The sequence below is a fragment of the Pectinophora gossypiella genome, chromosome 26 (assembly GCF_024362695.1).
Source record: "Pectinophora gossypiella chromosome 26, ilPecGoss1.1, whole genome shotgun sequence".
NCBI classification, from domain to species: domain Eukaryota; kingdom Metazoa; phylum Arthropoda; class Insecta; order Lepidoptera; family Gelechiidae; genus Pectinophora; species Pectinophora gossypiella.
This window is the reverse complement of record NC_065429.1, coordinates 6321088-6345148: the sequence shown is the minus strand read 5'-3', so window position 1 is coordinate 6345148 and position 24061 is coordinate 6321088. Positions and strand designations below refer to the sequence as shown.

The 24061-nt window shown below is 41.7% G+C and overlaps 2 protein-coding genes across 4 annotated transcripts in view; both read right to left on the bottom strand.

Moving 5' to 3' along the window:
• Positions 1-24061, bottom strand: part of LOC126378341 (uncharacterized) — a 134820-nt gene that overhangs the window by 84793 nt on the left and 25966 nt on the right. The window lies entirely within an intron of this gene.
• Positions 1691-16595, bottom strand: LOC126378414 (UBX domain-containing protein 4). Of its 2 annotated transcripts, none has more exons than XM_050026762.1 (11): positions 16367-16595; positions 13454-13591; positions 12428-12553; positions 12010-12132; positions 10353-10507; positions 7291-7413; positions 5991-6086; positions 4951-5095; positions 3278-3405; positions 2378-2546; positions 1691-2005 (listed from the first exon to the last, which is right to left on the bottom strand). In XM_050026762.1, exons 1-11 carry the CDS (start codon positions 16446-16448, stop codon positions 1743-1745), a joined length of 1548 nt encoding a protein of 515 aa, XP_049882719.1. In that variant the 5' UTR covers positions 16449-16595; the 3' UTR covers positions 1691-1742. The 2 variants fall into 2 exon arrangements, with proteins under 2 accessions (XP_049882719.1, XP_049882720.1); XM_050026763.1 differs by having other exon boundaries at positions 7291-7410.

The following is a 24061-nucleotide window of genomic DNA, read 5'->3' as shown; positions in this document are numbered from 1 at the left end:
AGGTGTTTTTACGGCTAATAGCCGGGACCAACGGCTTAACGTGCCCTCTGAAGCACGGAATCATCTTACTTTTTCGGACAATCAGGTGATTCAAGGCTGAAAAGTCCTTGCCAAACAAAGGACAGTCTCACAAAGTGATTTCGACAATGTCCCCATCGGGAATCGAATCCGGACCTCCAGATCGTGAGCCTAAGGCTTTAAACCACTAGACCACGGAGGCTGTTAGGTCTCTAGCAGTGTTATTTAATAATTAACACAGGGTAGATCTTGAATTACCGTTAGTGAATCTCACGGAATAGAAGAAAGAATATGGAAAGGCCCTAATGCGCATTTTGTATGAGAACCTCAATCGCCGGTTCAACCCTACTCTCTTGTACTACTACTCCTACAAACAGATAACTACGATAGCTCTACTGCTTCCCAAATTCCATAGCCACTTTACCGGCAATGTATATTTTATGTGATAAGCTGCAATTGTATCATTACTCTTCGTAATATACTGCATACAAAAGTATTTTTTTGATAAATAGCCGATCTTACGAAGGTTTTTAGCTTTCCTGTGATAAGGAAGGATCTCCTTGCATGATAGTCGATATTCGATTTTTGAAAGAAATGTTTTCTAACGTCGAACTCTATGTTGTGTACCAATTATTATTAAAATTAGTAAATTAGTCAAAAAGATTGATTATCGATCATCTTAGATTGGCTTAGTATTTTTAGGTTAGCATTTTATAATTTGTTTTGACCGGAAGTGATTATTTTATTTTAAAATATGGCGTTCATTGTCCTTCCTCTAGTGGGGTCGGTCATTGTCGAAAGGGCAGCCATTTTTAAATACGCGTGGAATTAAATTTGCATAACGAACAGTTGAAAAATGAAAAGTTTTAACAATAAGGGACCTTTATCACAGCGTGATCGGATATTGCATGGATGTGTGGTTTTAGGGCGATTTCGCACGATATTTGGCGGCTTATTTTTGAAGCGGTCGCGTTCAACTCACATGAAAAAATATATATCTGTCTCATCGTGAGATGAAATAATGTGCGCTGAAGGCCCCCGATCGGATTATAGTAACATATTGGTGCTAATTCCTGTAGACACTATCTATTTTTAAGTTATACCCGTCATTTTCTTATCCGCCGTAAACGAAAGGGACGGATAATTAACAGCTGTCAATTTGAAAATGAATGAGTGAATGAACTAATATTCCGTTAGACCAACGTGATAGGTGAACCGTATCGCCGTCTATAAGGCCTCAAACTGGATGCCAGTGCGGGGAGAGGCGCGTTCAAATGCTAAGATTTATATTGAAGTGTTCTCGATGGCAGCGGCGCGGGGGGCGGGTACGAGCGGTGCGCTCCAGTCGAGCGGTGTCTCTGCATTTGAAACTCGCCTTTTTGTTTCCTTTGTTCATTATTGGGATTCAGATCTTCTTTTGTCCGTAATAAATCGTACGAAACAAAAGAACTACAATCGAAAATGCGTTGTCGTCGTTTCGACATCGCGTTCATTTGAGACACAACGCTGTACCGCCGCAAACCGCGCGATCTGGCCGCTGGCATCGAGCGCCGCTATCGCCGCCGCGCCGCTGCCGCTGTCATCCAGTTTGAGCCCTAATGGTCAAGCCAACTGTTAGTGAAAACTACATAAAAAAGGTTATAAATAAAAGGTAATAAACAAAACAAAAGAGTGTGTCAACAATAAAATAATTTAAAACATTTATTAATTATTTATTTAAGCGGCTACATTTGTTGAGTGGAGTTTCCGTTCCACGTGTTGTTGTCGTCGTCGCCGGACCTCTCCTCTCCGAGTCTGTGGATGTTGCCGCGGCGGCGCACGGGGGCCGCGGTGGGGGAGACCGGAGGCGCCCGAGGGGGGGACGGGTCTTGGCGGGGCTCGCGGGGGGGCTCGCTGGGGGCCGCGGGGTACAGCCGCGCGTACAGCCAGTTGTACAGCTGCTGGGAAGGCTCCATGATGAAGGACGTGAAGAGTTGGGTCAGGACCGCTGTAAGAGAAACATTTTGGACACAGATGAGAGGTAGTCGATCTATAAAGTAGAATAGAATATAAATTGTTTTTTTATAAAAGGACGCCACACATAAAAACAAGACCATAACATCACTTATTCTTTTAATTTATTTTTTATTGGAAGAAAAACAGCTAACGATGGAAAATAATAGTTAACAATATAAAAAATAACAGCCATTTACAGGTCCTCACTCGTAGACACAAGTAAAAAAAAATGCTACAAATAGGTACACAAAAAAATGTCAACCAGATCTTAGAATTGATCATTTCATGATGCGTTCGACCATTATATCGGATTAAGAGGTAAATAATCGATTATTCGGCGACACTATAGGCAATTACAACTCACTGATGATGGTGGAGAAAGTGGAGGGCGGCGTGAGCGGCGCATGCGTCCGGCGCGGCAGCACCAGCAGCGCGGCGCTGGGCGTCAGCTGCAGCGCGCGCAGGGTGGCCAGCGGCTCCGTTAGCTCGCGGCGGGGGAACGCCGTCCACAGCGCGAAGTTGGACGACGACAGCTGTGGGGGCGGAAGTTACTACTTACTACTATTGGTTTACTATTGTTTATGCGTTTCGACGCTGCGGCAATAGATGGCGCTAGTAGTGTTTTAGATCGCGGTGTGAATAGTTTCTACTTTCGACGCTGCGGCAATAGATGGCGCTAGCTGCATTTTAGAACGCGATTTCACTGGTTTCTATTTTCGTCGCTGTGGCACTACGCACTGGCTGTATTTTAAATCACGGCTAAGTGCTGAGCTAACTTATCGGAGTATCGTGTAAGTTTCAGTAAAACTAGATCAAACCGCGTTCTAAAATACTACTAGCGCCATCTATTGCCACAGTGATGGAAGTTGGAACTACGATTTTAAATTAAAGTTATTACTTTAATAGACTACCGCCATCTATTAGTTCCGAATCTGAACTACTAAGCATAACGCGATCTAAAATGCAGCTAGCGACATCTATCGTACTTGGGGGTTAAAATGGCCACATCGAAGCAATTCATCCTTGGAAAGCAATATTGCTATTTGACATTTGTTTGCATTGCGCACTTACTTTTATATGCGCAAATGTCAAATTGCAATATTGCTTTCATAGATGAATTGCTTAGATGTTGCCATTTTAACCGCCCTGATATAAAAATAAACTAAACACTTCTTCTATCGTATGGGTTGTGAGGATTAGCAACCTCAGCAACCCTGGTGTCAGGGTTATTATTGATCTGTCAAAGGCCAAGGTGAATACAAACCTGCAAGTTTTCGCTGACATATGTGTGCACGTCGGCGAGGGTGCCGCCGGCGTCGAAGTGCGCCGTGTGCGAAGTACCATCTGGCAGTTTGAACTGGATGCGCGCTCGCGTGCTGCCGTCTCCCGCGGCTGCACGAAGATCAGATCGATAGTCGTTAAGGTGGTACGGTCACGAGCATTAATATGTATACACTTTGGTACCATGTCACATTAACTTTTTTGACAAATTCAACTGTAAGTCTCACACAACAACAAAGGGTTGGGAATCCCACCAGTAAGTGAAGAGTTAAAAAATGTAAGCTGCTCTTACAAAAACAGAATAACAGCCCATCCTAATATACTGGCCAGGCCGCTCATGGATGAGCACACACAACTAAGACTAAGAAGGAGGCTGCCGCAGGATCTAGCCAACTAAGGGCCAAAATAGGAAGCGACACTGGTCGCTTACCTAAAATGATACCTATACACCACAAGAAGTGCTTATTATCCAAGGGTGATAGATTGCGCGCAAAAAAGGGACAAAAAAAAGTCTCACTAAATGATAATGCGACAGGGTTGTAAAGTGGGTACATGATATTGCTCATGACTGCACATAACACAAACATAAGCTCACGCGGATATATGGGATATAGCCATATATCCCAAGATGAAGATGATGATGATTGTAGCGGACGCCGCCGCTAGAGCGAGACGGCGCCGCTAAAAAGGGACAACACAAGGAAGCGCCGCCCCTAGAACGAGACGGCGATACTATTAGAATAGGATAGATATACGATAGAGGAGCTCGGTGGCGCAGCGGTAAACGCGCTCGGTTTGCGATTGTTGAAGTAAAGCAACTTTCGCAGAGGCCGGGCATAGGATGGGTGACCACAAAAAAAAAAAAAGTTTTCATCTCGAGCTCCTCCGTGCTTCGGAAGGCACGTTAAGCCGTTGGTCCCGGTTGCATTAGCAGTCGTTAATAACCACCAAGCCGCACTGGGCCCGCGTGGTGGTTTAAGGCCCGATCTCCCTATCCATCCATAGGGAAGGCCCGTGCCCCAGCAGTGGGGACGTTAATGGGCTGATGATGATGAGATATACGATCAGCACGTAAAACCCCACTAGTTGACGTATTGAAAATAGTTCCTAAGGTAGTTGTTTATACGCAATAAAGAGTTCGAGTTTTAGTTGGAAATTTGGTCGAGCCTTTTATTTCCCCGAGATCCTGAACATACAGTCCACAACAATGATGATGATGATTGCACCAATAAATAATTGAATTGAGTTGAACTAAGTACTAAAACGGGCAGCGCAGGACCGATCGTCGTGGAGATCCTTGGGGGAGGCCTATGCCCAGCAGTGGGCGTCGTACGGCTGATGATTTATTTATTTATTTATTATGGTACATCAACAGCAGTACATACACAAACACACAATATAAAATACACATAGGAAAAGTTCCGGTATGCCTGCCAATTATAGATGCACACAACACTGATAATAAAAAATATAAACTAAAGTGAGCTTAAAAAGAACAATAATGATGATGATGAAGTACTAAAACTACCCACACAGTGGTGGGCCGGATCATTGATAATAAAAGTTGAGTTCTTTTTTGACGTGACTTATTGTAGGTTTGCCGCAAATGGCATAAACTATTTGGCCCGTATGACTTAACAATAAAAGATTCGTTACTTGGTGGAGGCCGTGACACAGTGGGCTGCGCCGGCGCAGGTGGAGGCTGGTCCCTGGCGCGGCGCTCGGCGCGGTCCTGGGCGATCTGCTCCAAGATGCGCTGCCGAGCCAAGTTGTTCTCCATCTTCTCACGTTTGCGCTCCTCCTGAGAACATAATACTTGTTCACGGAACAAATTCTAAAACATACATACATAAACTCACGCCTATTTCCCACCGGGGTAAGCAGAGACTATGGAATTCCATTCGCTTCGATCCTGATACACTTCTCTAGCTTCCTCCACATTCACCAATAGTTTCATACACGCATGCCGGTTCAGAGTAGATCGTCTTCTAAGGACGTCTCCAATTTGGTCAATTCTAGGTCTTCCTCTGCCAGCCCTACCACCAACCTTCACCTTATATACTGTTTTCGTAATCCTATTATCCTTCATACGCTCTACGTGTCCAAACCAACTTAAACCCTTCTCAATCTTAGCCACTATATCAAAATTCCACGCAGAACCATGGTCTGATTCATGCCTCAGTTTTCGTTACGATGTCACTAACACCCAGTACAAGTACATACGTAGCCATACAAGTAGGTACAGTCATGAGCAATATAATGTGAACACTTTAGAACTCTGTCGCACTAACATATTTGACATTTAGTGAGACTTACAGTTCAATTTGTCAAAAAAGTTAATGTGACATGGTATCAAAGTGTATACTACATATTAATGCTCGTGACCGTACGGGTGTTAGTGACACCGTAACGAATACCCGTACCTACTTGTATGGCTTGTGTTAGTGACACCGTAACGAATACTGAGGGGGATGGTTCAGACCATGATTCTGAGTTGATATCAAGTGGAATATTCAGTCTGAATATTCATGAAAAATTTTGGGTTTTTTTAAATTATTTTTGGTTCCATATTTTTGCGACGGAAAATTCCACTTGATATCAACTCAGAATCGTGGTCTGAATCATCCCCCTCAGAATTCGTTATGACGTCACTAACACCCTGTATATATAGATGATTCGTGTTGAAATGTCGGTACCTGTATCTGCTTCAGCTCCTGGTCGGCCTGCCACTTCTTCAGCTCCGCGACACCCTGACCCTGGGCACGGCGTTCCATCTCTTTCTGTTTCTCCGCCTGCAAGGCGTATAAAAGCAACTATCTCACTCTGTTATTTCGACGTATAAAAATAAATAAAAATAATAATAATAAAATGAGGATAATAACTACCAATTTCTCCCATCAGGTGTCGCTACTTGTTAAATCAAATCAAAATCAAAAATCATTTATTTCAGACATGATGGTCCATATTACATTAATTAATTACACACTTAAAAAAAAAAAAAAAACAAAAAATAATAAATAAATAAATAAAATTAAGTTAAATTAAAATCAAAATTAAAACCAAAATAAAAATTAAAATACAATAAAATTAAAATTACAAAATTACTAGTAGTTTTTGTTTGTCAGTAAATGCATCATACAACAATGGCGCATGTACTGACAGTCAAACCTACTCGCAAACACGCTCAGGACGCTGCTGGGGCTGGCCCGCACCCTGCGCACCAGTGATGTGCTGCGTTTCCGCATGATGGTGTAGAAGCAATCCATCCTTGCATCCGCAATCCCTGATGCGCTACAGAAACGAGGCAGCCCCACCAGCACCCGGAACGCGTTATTATATTGAACTCTCAGGGCGTTATACTGTTTTTGCGTATGACTGACCCACAGCGCGCCCGTGTAAAAGTTGGTACAGTAAGCTCGGAAAAGAGTAAGTTTTGTTAAGTACCTTCCTATTTGCTGGGTTGTCTGCTTGGTCAAATTGAATAACTCCAAAAATAAGTCTTCAAAAACGATTATAATTAACTCTTAGTAATACAAACAATGGTTTCAACGGACACTGGATGGCAACTAGCCATGTAACGAACTAGCGGGAAGACGCGCGGGCGCAGGCTGCAGAGCGCAGGCGCGGTACGGCGGCGGCGTGTGCGACGACGGTAAGTACTTTATAACTTTAGCTATGTATTTCTATTCTTTATTAATTTTAATCTTTTTCTTTTCAGGTTTTCTTTCTTACAGGTATTTTCTTCACTTGTGTCAACACTACTGTTGAGTGTTCTTGAATTTTGACAGTTCCCCATACTATTTGAGTAAACAAACATAATTATTTTCCTGTATTGTATTTGGCAGCCCTCAAACGTCACGCACACAGTTGCGCGTGTTGATAATATCAATGTGTAGTGTAGTGTCTGTGTGAAACGAGGTTGTTTGTATGAATTGTTCGGTGCGTGGTTGAGGTTCGGAACCCTAAAAAAGTAACAAAACAAAACCATGAACCGACCTCCTTCTCCTTGGCAGCTTTCTCTCTCTTTCTCGCCTCTATCAGCTCCTTGGCTCGCTCCATCTTCTCTTCCATGCTGCTGGTACTCTCATTTGCCTCCACCGGGGGCGCCGATTTGTCCTGCTGGAAACAGTCGATATTGTCAATGTATTTTGCCGCAGGACGTGGTCTCAGCTTCTAGCGTCAACACCTTCAAAAACAAACTGGACAATTACCATGAAACAGAGAAAGGAAAAAACAACTACTGAATAATCGAATACAGACAACTATTTATTAACTATTAGTGATAACTGCCTGTCTGAGTTAATAATAACTAGCGACCCGCCCCGGCTTCCCTCGGGTGCAATGCTGAGGAAAAAAATATTTAGTTAGTCTTCCTCTATCGTGTGGGTTGTGAGGTGGATTACCGACCCCATCAACCCTGGTGTCAGGGTTATTATTGAGCCACCATAGGCCCCTGACATGACTATTGTAACGACTACGTACTAATCAGTAAGTAGTAACCGGGACCAACGACTTAACGTGCCTTCCGAAGCACGGATCATCTTACTTTTTGGACAATCAGGTGATCAGCCTGTAATGTTCTAACCAAACTAGGGATCACAAAGTGATTTTTGTGATTTGTCCCCACCGGGATTCGAACCCGGGACCTCCGGATCGTGAGCACAACGCTCAACCACTGGACCACGCTTATCGCTATCGACCCACTAGGGTCGATTAATTATTTCAAATATTTTTCCTCTCAGACGACGCCCTGAGCCGAGGTTCGCGCCCAACTGGGCACCCTCAGGCCTGTTGTCTTAAACGTTGTACCGGGTGAGAGCCTTCAGCGCTCCCGGCCATTTATCCGGCCAAGTAGTTAATGCCATCTGCGGGAAATCTACAATAAGTCACGTCAAAAAAAAAAGATAGAGACGATAAGTTTTGTCGAAATCGATAAGTTTGTCATTCTCCCTAACATGAGTGTCGCGTTCGATTGAATAACCGTCATGATAACCGTTTATGTATGATGATGATGATGATGATGTCTCCGACCGATTTCGGCCATGGCGCCCACTTCGACTCCTAGTCGGCACGACGCTGATGCGCCCGAAGATGGTTTATGTATAATACATACGTACATAAACTCACGCCTATCTCCCACCGAGGTAAGCACAGACAATGGAATTCCATTTACTTCGATCCTGACACACTTCTCTTGCTTCCTCTACATTCATCAATTATTACACGCACGCCGGTTCAGAGTGGATCGTGCTGAACCCTTTAAGGACATCTCCTATTTGGTCAATGTGTGTTTGGTCAATCTTACATTTTCGGACAACTTACAATAAGTCGGTTCTTCTTGGTCTACGTACACACACCTATTTCCCACCGGGGTAAGCAGAGACTATGGAATTCCCTTCGCTTCGATCCTGACACACTTCTCTTGCTTCCTCCACATTCATCAATCGTTTCATACACGCACGCCGGTTCAGAGTAGATCGTGCTGAACCTTTTAAAGACATCTCCAATTTGGTCAATGTGTGTTTGGTCAATCTTACATTTTGGACACCTTACAATAAGTCGGTTCTTCTTGGTCTTCCCCTTCCCCTCTTTCCTTGTAGCTTCCCTTCTATGATGTTTTTTTAATAAAAACTAACAATAAGAAGAAGAAGAGCTTACATACATACATACATAAACTCACGCCCGTAATCCCAAATGGGGTGGGCAGAGCCACAAGTAATCAAAGACAACTTGCAGCCACTGTTGATACGAAGTCCTAAGATGGATATGATGAACCTTATGGTGATAAGGGATCAGCCTATCGCCCATAACATTAGTCCATCATGTTAGAGGACGCAATCCCTCTGTCGGTTTTTACGACATGCCCGGGAAGACAAGCAGCTGAACGTGTTCTATGTTTTTTATTTGCTCCCAGAACCGCATAGAAGAAGAGCTTACATGGAACAGATTAAAGAGAAGGCTTATAACGAGGTGAAGGAATTGGTCTTTGATAAACAATTGGAATACCATTGTAGTTAAGTCTATAAATTATGTAATACAAACTGGATTTAAAAAAAAAGAAAAGAAAGGAAAACATGAAACTGGGGCCCTGTGCTGGGAGGTTTTCTGGCCACGTCTTTCTCTCAGCGTAACAGATTCCGATGTGGTAGTAGTTTTACAGCTAGTTACATAATATGTAATTTAATTTTTTGACGTTCAAAAAGAGCTAACTTTGTAAGCCAATTTTGAAAAATAAATATTTTTGATTTTTTTTTCAAGAATGGAGAATGCTACACCGACAAGAGCGTGGCAGTTAAATTAGTGATGATGACAATAAATCAGACTTTCCCCTTTATATAAATTTCTCCATTCCTTAAAAGTTCGTCTTCCTACTTCCATCCCTGTTCTGTTGCACAGCATGAATCCAGATATATACAAATATTTATCTATATACATACACATCAGAAATGAGGAGATCCGCAGGAGAACTAAAGTCACCGACATAGCTCGGAGAATTGCAAAGCTGAAGTGGCAGTGGGCAGCACACATAGCGAGGAGAACCGATGGCCGATGGGGCGGAAAGGTTCTGGAGTGGCGACCACGTGTCGGACGACGCTCAGTGGGTAGGCCCGCTACAAGGTGGACCGACGATCTGGTGAAGGTCGCGGGAAGCCGCTGGATGCGGGCAGCGCAGGACCGATCGTCGTGGAGATCCTTGGGGGAGGCCTATGCCCAGCAGTGGCCGTCATACGGCTGATGATGATGACATACACATACATAAACTCACGAATATTTCCGACCGGGGTAAGCAGAGACTATAGAATTCCATTTGCTTCGATAATGATGATCATGTCATTTATCTATATGTATTATTAATAATGACTTTAAACTATAAATATGATCTCCATTATTTTATTCTAATTATTTATATAGAATTCCTGATCCTTTTTCTTTCCAAATTCCGTTCCTTGTTTTCCCTACGAATCCGTATCCCTATCTTTGTCTGTGGCAAATGCGCAAACCGCGCGAAGCCAAAACCTAAGAAAAAAAAAATGACAGGCTAAAAAAGAAACACCGACCTGTTCAACTCCTGCGCCGCTGGGGCCGGCGTCGTCCGCCTTGGGCACTCGCACGCACACGTCTCCATCGCACACCACATCGTACTCCTTGCCAGACTTGGTCACTTCATGGAATTCCTTCTTCTGGACCTTAGCTGGAGGGCCTGAAGAAGTCTCTGTTGAAGGGAGTTGGCTAATGACTTTTTACATAACAACAAACACATAACATAGCTTCACGTTTGTATCCCGAAGGGGTAGGCAGAGGTGTATACTGCACCCACTCCTCGCGGCCTATGATTCAGTCCCAAAAAAAAACAAAAAATATAGAAAAAAAACGAATTCCAAGTTTTTTGTCATAAAGAATCAATGAATGACACTCTAAGAAGGGGTTTTAGTGGGTCTTGTTCTATCGGGTGGGTTGTGACGTGGAGTAGCAACCTCATCGACCCTGGTGTCAGGGTTACTGTTGAGCCGCCAAAGGCCCCTGACATGGCTCATGTAACGACTACTTACTTACAACAGTAAGTAGTAACCAGGACAATCTGATGATCAGCCAGTACTGTCCTAACCAAACTAGGGACCACAAAGTAATTTTTGTGATATGTCCCCACCGGGAATCGGACCCGGGACCTCCGGATCGTGAGCCCAACGCTCAACCAGTGTGACTGGGTGACAGTCACACTTAACCCAGCTGCTACCCCGAGCGGCCTGAGTATGCATAATGCATTTCGCACTTTTATTACGCATAATAACGGGTTCTTACCGCGTTTAAAGCAGGGATATGAGACTCCCGATATTTCGACACTGTTGCAAGTGCCATGATCACGGGATGACTGATGAGATTGGAGTGGAGTAGGTAGATCCAAATCTATCTATCTATCTATCCATAATTTTCGGCAGACATATCTGTCTACCCTCTTTCTTTGCCGCTTGTTTATGTATTTGATGTCGGAATGTTCGGAACCATCTGAACTCGCACCAAACTCGCTACGACAAACCGCACTCACTGTGTCCTCACGTTTTGTCACCACATTAGGCAGTTTTAAGCTCCCCTAAGGGGCCGTCCGTTAATCATGCGAGGCTCGAGAGAGGCTCCATGAAAAATCACGAAATATCATAAGGGGGGGGTGTAGTAATATAACATAACATAAACTGCCTATATACGTCCTACTGCTGGGCACAGGCCTCCCCTCAATCAACCGGAGGGGGTATGGAGCATACTCCACCACGCTGCTCCACTGCGGGTTGGTGGAGGTGTTTTTACGGCCAATAGCCGGGACCAACGGCTTAACGTGCCCTCCGAAGCACGGAATCATCTTACTTTTTCGGACAATCAGGTGATTCAAGCCTGAAAAGTCCTTACCAAACAAAGGACAGTCTCACAAAGTGATTTCGACAATGTCCCCATCGGGAATCGAACCCGGAGCTCCAGATCGTGAGCCTAACGCTCTAACCACTAGACCACGGAGGCTGTAGTAATATATCACGAGTATTTATTTTTTCGGAAAACGCGCGATACTGAACCGAAAAGCGGCGTTTCGTGCAATTATTTTGGTAGGTACTAAAAAAAAAAAAACATCACATGATTAATGGACGGCCCCTAACCAAGTCTCTGCCGCATCCGTCACACAATGCAGCTCGGCTATGTCATCACACACACTCTTAAAAAAAGACATACCTGGTTGGGCCTCATGCTTGGCAGCTTGTGGCTTGGTGCCTTCAGCGTGCAGGAAGTTGACTGTCTGCTCCCTGATGTTGTCTGACGACGTGGAGGGGTGCGCACCCGCAGGCTTCTCTTTGTCTATAATAGATACATAACATAAACCACTTATGTCCCAGTGCTGGGCACAGGTCTCCCCTCAATCAATCGGAGGGGGTACAGAGCATACTCCACCACGCTGCTCCACTGCAGGTTGGTGGAGGTGTTTTACGGCTAACAGCCAGGACCAACGGCTTAACGTGCCCTCCGAAGCACGGCATCATCTTACTTTTAAGATAAGATTAATTTTAAGATCAAATTATGTACCCAAAATCAAACAATAAATGATTAGATTTTGTTTTAAAGAAACTTGTCCAAACAAACTGGTCATACTCACGATGCTCCTCAAGGATCCTATCGATCCTGGTAGCGAGGTTCTCCGGCTGCACTCCTGCGCACACCACCTCCAGGGGAGTGCCGTTCCTGCCTATGAAGAAAAGGGAGGGAACCGGCACAAATTGATCTGGATTGTGGTTGTAAGGAAACTTTATGGATATGAAGCATTATTGTATGTATTGTATGTATCACAGACAGCCCCCTGTGCAGAGCCTGCATGGAGGCGGAGGAGACAGCGGCTCATGTTCTACTGGAGTGTGGAGGAGTCGCCAACTATCGGGCCAGGCACCTCGGCCTGACGGGGTGCCTCCCTGAGGTGGTCAGCAACGTCAAAGGACTGTTAGACTTCCTTGGGGAACTAGGCTGGCTGGAGTAATCCAGCCGTTTCAGGTATCACGCAAAATAGGCGCACAGACGTCGAGTTGCGGAAACCGGCCCGCGAATACCAATACCAATACCAAAAGCATTGTTGTATGACTTTTTTTTCATTTTTGTGCCCAAACATGCGATGGGTCGACTGACCATAAGCAGTTATTATGACTTGGTTTTAAGTGGCGCGCAGACAGGTCCCCATTAGAAACTGCCTTCATTAAGGTGTTACTATATTATTTATGGATATATATTTATATATATGGATGGAGGAGCTCGGTGGCGCAGCGGTAAACGCGCTCGGTCTGCGATAGTTGAAGTTAAGCAACTTTCGCAAAGGCCAGTCATAGGATGGGTGACCACAAAAAAAAGTTTTCATCTCGAGCTCCTCCGTGCTTCGGAAGGCATGTTAAGCCGTTGGACCCGGCTGCATTAGCAGTCGTTAATAACCATCAATCCGCACTGGGCCCGCGTGATGGTTTAAGGCCCGATCTCCCTATCCATCCATAGGGAAGGCCCGTGCCCCAGCAGTGGGGACGTTAATGGGCTGATGATGATGATGATATTATTTGGGTTGTCTGTACAGCGCCATCTATATTGTTTTTGAAGAACGTACCCTGGACAGTCCCTCATTCCTAAATTGATTGTAAAAGGATACAGATCTGAGCGAAGTGCGTGTAGTTGGTGGAGCCACTCTTCAGTTTGATGGCCAGGAAGTTGCTGGGGTCGGACAGCCGCTTGACCACGTCGCCTTCGTCGATGGTGGACGCCATCTCCGTCGACAGGTCATTGTCACCTGGTATTAAAAAAAAATGAATTACTTCGGAGGAGCTTGGTGGCGCAGTGGTAAACGCGCTCGGTCTGCGATTGTTGAAGTTCAGCAACTTTCGCAAAGACCGGTCATAGTATGGGTGACCACAAAAAAATAATAATTTCATCTCGAGCTCCTCCGTGCTTCGGAAGGCACGTTAAGCCGTTGGTCCCGGCTGCATTAGCAGTCGTTAATAACCACCAATCCCCACTGGGCCCGCATGGTGGTTTAAAGGCCGATCGCCCTATAGATCCATAGGGAAGGCCCGTGCCCCAGCAGTGGGGATGTTAATGGGCTGGTGATGATGATGATGATGAATTACTTCGGACACTTAAGATCCAATCAATGAGTTATTAATCACTAACACAGTTGTCTCGACCATTACAGACGGCGATACGGCTCACCTATTACGTTGGTCTAACAGAAAGCTCGGTGAGGTGAGGTCAGTTCGTCTTGTTGGATGTACCTCTGGTTATCCCAATTGGGATACAGTAGTGAGCTTATGTTGTTATGTGTTACAAAGAGCCATAGAAGTTAGTAAATACACAAGAAGAAAGAAAACATAACCTATGTTTGTACAATGCCCCAACTTATGATCATTTCGACAAACATACTTTTTACTTTCTTGTATTATGCTAGTTTCCAACTATACAAATCAGTTACTTTTTACTAAACATTAAAACACGAAATCAGGGTTCGAAATTATTAAGATAATTATGTTTCTTGATAATTGTCTGATAATTATCATTCAATGCAACCCTTTTTAATTTTTTATTATAATGCATAAGTACATGCATTAAGTATAGCTGATGAATCTATTTCCATTGGCCTGGGCACTGCTGTAGCTGAAGTACAACTAATTTGTTCTCCCAAAATCCAACTTATATCTTGCTTCTTGGTTTAGTTTTCTTGGTTATAATATTTAAACAAAAATACAAGCTTTGCAGCCTTTTCATTGCACAATCTATTCCTTAGCTTTGACTGCACTAGCCTGAATGTTGAAAAACATCTTTCTAATGTCGCAGTCGAAGCGGTTGCGGTTAATAACTGTTCACAAAATTTAATGAACTTTTCTTTTTCTGGCCATCTTTTTTCATCTTCTAAAGTCACAGAAGTCCACCACAATAAAGGGCAGGTGCTTTTGAATGATTCTCCAAACATGAATTTAGGAAAAGGGTGTGCTTTTGCTGTTAATGCCATTATGAAAGGAGCGAACTTTTCATCAACATACACATTCAAGAGCACATTTTTTTGTTTTTATCAATTGATAAATATCAACCTGTTATTATCACGATAATTATCATAATAAATATCATTGATAATTATCCTTTCGAACCCTGCACAAAATTACAATGGAATTCTTATGAAAAAGCACACTGTGACATCATAAAAAATGTGATAAAATATCAGACTTATTATTATGTTTAATGTTGATAAAATTCATAAATAAGTTAAATTTTTTTCATTACTTTTAGATCTGTTTTTATTTAGTAAAATCATAATTTCATAATGTATCTTGAACCTAGTCAATTGTTTAGTGAAAATTTTTGTGTGGCATCCTTTTATAATAAACAATTTCTATTCTATTCAACATTTTCAACACACACACAAGCTCGCGACTGTATCCTAATTGGGATAGGCAGAGGTACATTAACTGTAGCTGCAAGTTGATTTTGATTACATGTTATTCAGCCCGCCCCCTTAGGGATTACAGGTGTGAATTTATCTATGTATATGTATAGTGATGTACTAAACTGTTACATAATAGTAATTAACTAATCGTAATTTGCAACTAATAATAAAAAATAGATCCCGACGAATTAAGAACCTCCTCCTTATTTTGAAGTCAGTTAAAAATGACATCATAAAATACCTAATATAAAATACCTATTAAGTATTTGAAGTATGGCAAAAGAAGCATGAAAGTAGGATCAATGCCGTAGAAATGAGGTCTTTGCGTAGCATCTGCGGTGTGAAGTTGAGTGATAGAGTGAGAAACAGTGTGATAAGACAGAGATGTGGTGTAAAAGACGATATAGTGACTAGGATTGAGAAGGGAATGTTAGGTTGGTTTGGACACGTTGAGCGGATGAAGGATAATAGAATTGCAAAAGCGGTATATAAAGCGAAAGTTGATGGTAGGGCTGGCAGAGGAAGACCGAGAATGACTTACGATGATCAAATTGGAGATGTCCTTAGAAAAGGTTCAATACGATCTACTCTGAACCGGCGTGCGTGTATGAAGCGATTGATGAATGTGGAGGAAGCAAGAGAAGTGTGTCAGGATCGAAGCAAATGGAATTCTATAGTCTCTGCTTACCCCGGTGGGAAATAGGCGTGAGTTTATGTATGTATTTATTTGAAGTAAAAGTGATCAAAATTAGCTTATAAATATTTTGCTACTATATTTTTAAATATTTAAACGTCACGAAATATTTCTAGAAAGAATCTAATAAGATTTGGTTTACAAGATTGTTCTGATATAAAACAAACAGTATCAATTGTTAACTTTTTTATTGCGTTAGGCACTAAACATAGACCGGGTGGAGGCAAAGGTGACATCATATTATGTCGTAACTTAATATAAATTAGCTACTAAAGCCAAATACGATGGCCGACACTTGGATAAAATATATGCACTAACAAAAAATGAATTTAAGCGATATTTTTACAGTTTGTTCTAGTCAAACATTAAATTAAAGTTTTGAATAGTATTTCAGACGTAAAGAGCTAAAAATAATAGTGGGAAAATGGATTTACCTTCGACAAATACGACAAAAATAGCATTGCGTTGTTTCGATAAGTTCACGGCTTCTGCGATGCTCCCCTCGTACCAATGCATGATGGCGGGCCTGAGGTCAGTTTCCCAGCACAGTCATCAATTGTACACCTGTTTTTGTTATGATTTTTCACACAATAACACAAAAAAGCAACGAAAATATTACGGTGACATGACACAACAAATTTTGACACTTTTGACGGAACTCGTGACGTGTATTTTGTTTTTTTTTCGCGATGGTCGTTCTGAAATTAGTAATTCAGGTTTATTTTCAGGATATATTCAGATTACTTGTATTTTCTGGAATGTTTACTTAATTTGTTATTAATCAGCTGTGTTACTTATTACTTTAATTAAGTGATTTTTCTACCATAACATTTAATCGACAACGCAATAAATATTTAAAGCGAATTATTTCGTTCAAAATTAAAAATTGTCTATGGTTCAAGACTATTCCTAAATTGGTCTGTAGATGTCACTACTGAATTTGTTAGTACTGCTACTGCCTAATAGATGGTACTAAAAACCTGAGCAATTTTCAGTCTTCATAAATCTATTGTATTTCCATCTCACTTTGTAAGGTTTTTTGAAGAACCTGTAAAAGTTTTATTATTATTAATATATTTTCAATGCTGTACGTTACATTTTCTTTAATAATAATTAAATCAAAACGCTCCTATTTATTGGCGTAACGTAAGGTAGTAGAGCAATAGTAGAGTTGCAGCACAGATGGCAGAATGTAGAGCTTTATATAATAAGGATTTATTGTATATAAAATGTGTGTGTCTTTGTAAATAGTTTCCGTTTTTATTAGCAGGGACCACAAGGTTTCATACTAAACTATAAAAGATAAAACAGATCTTGAACAAAACCTTTATTGTAATCGTCAAATTCGTGTAAAGTTTGAAATCATTCACTTACCAAATTTTAGCAGGAGCGCTGGTGCGATTTTGTGTACTGTCTCTAACCCTCCGAATATCGGACCCACTTTATTCGACAGAGAGTAACACTGGCCTCCAGTACACCGGATATCAAATTTAGGATTGATTTAAATAAAAATTATAAGTAAACTTCATCGATGGGGGAGTTTTACTCTAGTAATCAAAATCTTCTTCTATCGTGTGGGTTGTGAGGTGAAGTACCAACATAATGAACCCTGGTGTCAGGGTTACTATTGAGCCGCCAAAGGCCCCTGACGTGGATCATGCAACGATTACTTACTTACATCAATAATTAGTAACCGGGACCAACGGCTTAACGTGCCTTCCGAAGCACGGATCATCTTACTATCGGACAATCAGGCGATTAGCTTGTAATGTCCTAGCCAAACTAGGGACCACAAAGTCTCCACCGGAACCTGCATATAAAAATATACATACATAAACAGCCTATACACGTCCCACTGCTGGGCACAGGCCTCCCCTCAATCAACTGGAGGGGGGTACGGAGCGTACTTACTCCACCACGCTGGTCCACTGCGGGTTGGTTGGGGTTTTATACGGTAAACCTGAAACCTGTTTTATACTTAGTTTTTATTACGTCTTAATAATCACTAATTTAAGAGCCACGCTCTTGTCGGTGTAGCATTCTGCATGCTACTTTTACAGGGAAGTCGTTACCCTCTTGCCTTCCGCCTGCAGTACTTATTCTGTCTGACGCGAGTGGGATTAGGGTCCAGAGAAGTCTATTTAGGACTCCTGTCCTTCGCCTCTGAATAGTACTGACAGTTTTTGCTGCCCTCTGTCAGGTTCCAGGTAATAACTACTAAAACAAAATGCACCTATTTAGCATAAGCTTAACAGCAGAGTCTCAGCACAACTTAACCACTATAATAAACTATAGCTACCTACTTAACATACTAAAGCACAGACTGACACATGAAACATCCCTAATTAGACCACGTCGTCGTTTCCTACAGTATTTTTAACTCAAAAGCAATTAACCAATTTGTTTTCTGCCAACAACTGGCAACACCACGGTTGACTTACTTTATTTTATTGCTCTGGCAACATTTTAGCGTCGCTTTGAAAATGGAACTGAAAATTGCGTCTTAAAATTGAAATGAGCCGCGAAATGCGGTGACGGATTCGCGCCTTTTGAGCGTGACTCGGAGCTGGGAAACACCTATGAGACTCAGCTGTCAGATTGTCGGCTAACCAAACGTGATACAATTTTGTCACGGTCATTTTATCGATTCTGACGATATAATTATAACGTTTTGTCGACTGGTGCTAATATGTGAACCCAAATAAGTCATGTCGTTCTGTCAAAATATGAACAAAATCACTTGGCCCGCTTGTTAGGGAAAAAACAAACTTACCTATCTATTTCGACAAAATGTCACAAAGTAATTTTTGTAGTATTTCCATCGGAATTCGAACCCGGAACCTCCGCATCGTGAGCCCAACGCTTAACCACTGGGCCAAGGAAGCCGTTATTTGTCATGAAAATTCATTTTTCACGCCTATTTTCCTCAGGGGTGAGCAGAGACTATGGAATTCCATTTGCTTGGATCCTGGCACACTTCTCTTGTTTCCTCCACGTTCATCATCATAATATGATCTGTGCGATTTAATGAAAAATAGCAACTTCCTTCGTCCAGTGATTGAGCGTTGGGCTCGCGATTCAGAGGTTCCGGGTTCGAATCCCATTGGGGACATATTACAAAAATCATTTTGTGACCCCTGGTTTGGCTAGGACATTGCAGGCTGATCACCCGATTGTTCGAAAGTAAGGTGATCCGTGTTTCAATAGGCACGTTAAACCGTTGGTCCCGGTTACTACTTACTGGTGAGTACGTAGTCGTTACATGAGTCATATCAGGGGCTTTTGGCGGCTCAATAATAACTCTGAAACCAGGGTTGATGAGGTTGGTATTTCACTTCACAACCCACACGATAAGAAGAAGAATGCAATGAAATATTACACTGCGCTACACTGCAGCTGTACAAGTGTACTATATCCTCTGCCGAAAGTTGTCTGGAAGAGATCGCTCTTAGCGATAAGGCCGCCTTTGTCCACCTTAGAATAAGTTTATCCTGTAAATGTTTTATTTGTGTGCAATAAAGGGTTTTTATTATATTTATTATTAAAAAAATGTATAGGTTTTTAAAAGTACTAAGCCCTCTTCTACGCCTCTCTTTCCCCCATAAACGTCTATAAACGTCGTCTTCAAACATCTGCGCGATGTTTGAACACGTTTCGATACGTTTTGTTGACGCTACACAGGATATTACACTGTCCAACAGGCAACATTATTTTGCCAACCGTACATGAAAGAGAAGGTCTGTTTGGTGAACAAATAATTAGAACTTATAAGCAATTAACACTCGGATAACTCAGCGCTCCCTATTTGCCCGGAAAATTGTGGGAATTAAGTAACTAAGGCAAAAGACTAAGCCATTAAGTAACTAGGTCTAGAGGAGGAGTTTTAAACATATAAGTACTTATATATCATCATCATCATCAGCCCATTAACGTCCCCACTGCTGGGGCACGGGCCTTCCCTATGGATGGATAGGGAGATCGGGCCTTAAACCACCACGCGGGCCCAGTGCGGATGGGTGGTTATTAACGACTGCTAATGCAGCCGGGACCAACGGCTTAACGTGCCTTCCGAAGCACGGAGGAGCTCGAGATGAAAACTTTTTTATTTTTGTGGTCACCCATCCTATGACCGGCCTTTGCGAAAGTTGCTTAACTTCAATAATCGCAGACCGAGCGCGTTTACCGCTGCGCCACCGAGCTCCTCAGTTTTAAATATATAAGTACTTATATAAGTAGTAGTTTAATATTTTCAAAGAAAGTTTATCTACAAGACGTTTTTTATTTTAGAACTTCTATAAGAAGTCTTTTTTTTCAGTCCAGATTTGTCCAATCGATTCTCTTCTATCTAACAGTAAGTAGATATATATTGTAATAAATTACTTACTTTTAGGGAAAACGATCGTTCGAATAGATTTGCCCGAAGTTCTTTAGAAATGGCGCAACTATTACGGTCTATTGAAAATATGACAAATGACTCCGTTATTGTATTACCTACAACTAATGTGGTTATAGAAAACATTTAGGCTTGGGAAAATATCATATTTATCAATAATCTATGTGGGATTTAGAATGAGACTTTCCAATCGACGTTCCCCAAACACACGATAGATGGCATTGTTCACTTTTAACGTGATAATTACCTATTATCTCATTAATGATTCTGAGTTTATATCAAATGGAATTCCGTCGCAAAAGTATGGAACTGAATATTAAAAAAAAACACTAAAATTTTCAATCATTCGTCAATTAGTTCGGCTACCGTATCCGCGGTTTCCTCTATCCGGGTTGTAGCTGAAAATCAGCGATTTGCTCCAAAGGGCAAAAACTTGCGCTGAGCTATGACCGTTTTGCGCTGCTGCAGCACACATACGTACCTGGCGTGTGTCTGGCATTTTGTATATGGTGTGTATTGTTGGTGATTTATCTATCTATCTATCTATTTGAACCACTTATGCCTGTTAGTTCTGTTATATAATATGTTTTGTTCTATGTATTTTATATATTATGTGAGGAGCTCGGTGGCGCAGCGGTAAACGCGCTTGGTCTGCGATTGTTGAAGTTAAGCAATTTTCGCAAAGGCCGGTCATGATGGGTGACCACAAAAAAAAAGTTTTCATCTCGAGCTCCTCCGTGCTTTGGAAGGCACGTTAAGCCGTTGGTCCCGGCTGCATTAGCAGTCGTTAATAACCATCAATCCGCACTGGGCCCGCGTGATGGTTTAAGGCCCGATCTCCCTATCCATCCGTAGGGAAGGCCCGTGCCGACGGGACGGGGACGTTAATGGGCTGATGATGATGATATTATGTGGAAACTTATACATTGTTTTAAGTTTACAATCTCATCAGTCATCCCGTGATCATGGCACTTGCAACAGTGTCGAAATATCGGGAGTCTCATATCCCCATTTAAACGCGGTAAGAACCTGTTATTATGTGCTTTAATTATGTGGAAACTTGTTTGTAACGGTGTGGATTTCTGTTATGTTGCAAATGTAATAAATGAATAATTAAATAAATAAAAAAATGCTAGAATCAGCACCATTTTACATTTAAATTGCACCTCGTTAAGCAATAATGGTTTCGTTAATTGCTATTTGGCATATGATGACAAAAACTAGTTTATCTACCACCTCATTGATTTATACTTACTGTCTATAGAACTGCCAGCCAAATCGATATCCGACTGGATATATTACCAGTATGGTAGCTCAAAAGACGGCGTGCGTGTATGAAGAGATGGATGAATGTGGAGGAAGCAAGAGAAGTGTGTCAGGATCCAAGCAAATGGAATTCTATAGTCTTTGCTTACCCCGGTGGGAAGTAGGCGTGAGTTTATATATGTATGTTTTTTCACTACATCGGTTTAACAAATTAGTCTACTGTAATGTGGCCATTTTAGGCCCTTTGTTAGACCCCATAATCTATCTGCAATAAAGTAAATAATTATGCATTTCATATTTAAATATTTAAAGCTACTTCACTGGTACTATACACATTCACTTCGGACACGTTTCGTTTGTGCTATGTTAATTTGAATTCCTTTCGATTAGCGTTTCGTTGTCGCCATCTTAATTCAGATTGTCGACGCGTTTATTTTTTTGTGGGTAGTTTGTTAGTCTGCTGGCGTTCTTCCGTGAAAAGGGATGTATTTCTTTTAGTTTTTTTTTACGTACGGATTCTTGAATGTTACTTTAAAGAGTTTCCTTTGCTTTTTTAAGCATTTACTCACACTAGAAATGGGTAGAGCAGAGTTAAAACTTGACATCACACAACTTCTGTTCTACGCGTCCGAATTGAGCTGTAATTCAATAGACATAGGTAGTATGATTCTTACCGTGTGTCGCTTAATGCGATAGTGTGAGCGAGACAGAGTCCGCGCTCTCCCTTACTCCTTAGCGGCTTATGGCCATTTAAGATAAAGTAAGACCCATGAACAAGACAGGAGTCCTAGTACGGCTTTGAAACAGACTACTCTGCGCGCTATCCTAATCGCGTCAGACAGAGTACTGCGGGGCGGAAGGCAAGAGGGAAACCACTGTCCTATTTTTCCCTAAAAAAGTAGCATTGAGAATGCACCGACAAGAGTGTGGCTCTTAAATTAGCGATGATGATGAAGACCCAAGGGGGTGAGGTAAATTCAAAATCAAAAATATCTTTACATACATAGTTACACTTTGAATCTACATAACGAAAGTCTCATCCGCCTAAAACTACTGCAGCTTCTCACAACCTGTGTACCCGGGGAAAAAAGCTGCAAGAAAAACCTCGGCGCAGGGCCCTAGACGTTTTTTAAAAAACTAACAATCAAATTCATGTACTTACTAGGGGGAGAAACAAATCTTGGAAACCACGTGATATCAATTATTATTGGAACATTAAAGTTACTGTAACATTAGGAACACTACTTAACACAACAAATTGACAATAATAATTGTCTTTGTTTTTTTATTTTAATCTCAGACGGCGTTAGTTCAATCGTCGCGTCTCGGCGACGATTCGACCTGTCAACTTGACAAATCGACATTGGCGCGCTTTTTGGCGTCTATTTTGGCGGGAACGCGTCCGCGCGTGACAGCGCGCTTTTTTTTCTCAAATGACTATGGAAATAGACTGCAGGGAATGATTACTTTATTTTTTTATTCTTTGTGGAGGTGTTTTACAGTTGACAGCCAGGAGCAATGGGTAATGTGAATCGTTTTACTTTTTCGGACAAACAGGTGAATCCTGCAATGTTTTTACTAACCAAATAACAGTTTGACAAAGTGATTTCGACAATGGCTCCATCGGGAACCGAAACCGGACCTCCCAATCGTGAGCAAAACACTCTAGATAACCACTAAACCAAGGGAACAAATTATATATTTTTTTTACTATGTCAATGCCAATTGAAATGTGAAATCAAATCAAATACACTTCATTGCACAGAACTTAATTAGAAAAGGTTCAGTAAGATCTACTCTGAACCGACGTGCGTGCGTGTATGAAACGATTGATGAATGTGGAGGAAGTACGAGAAGTGTGTCAGGATCGAAGCAAATGGAATTCTATAGTCTATACAATACAATACAAAAGCTCTTTATTACACTTAAATCATATTAAAAATACATTAGGTATTATAATTAGATAGATAGTACAACAGGCGGCCTTATTGCTAAGGTAGCAATCTCTTCCAGGCAACCTTTAGGTATAGGAAATGAATTTAATAAAAAAAATATTCGCATGCTTACCCCGGTGGGAAATTTTGAAATACGCGTGAGTTTATGTATGTAAGTTTTTTCACTACATCGGTTTATAAAATTAGTCTACACTTAAAATAAATCAATAACTAAGTAAGTGTCTACAAAAACAAAATGACAAATAAATAATAGGGTACACTTGAGGGGTGCAAACACCCCAAATAACCCCTAAATTAACGGTAGGTACGGTACCCTAAATGCTTAGCTCGGAACCACGAATTATCAAATTATATATCGTTACATTGGTAGAGTTAGAAATGTTTTAGACATATTTTTTTATTTTTTTGACGTGACTTATTGTAGATTTGCCGCGGATGGCATTAACTACTTGGCCGGACAAATGGGGAGCGCTGAGGGCTCTCACCCGGTACAAAATTTAAGAAGTCCCAAGTCG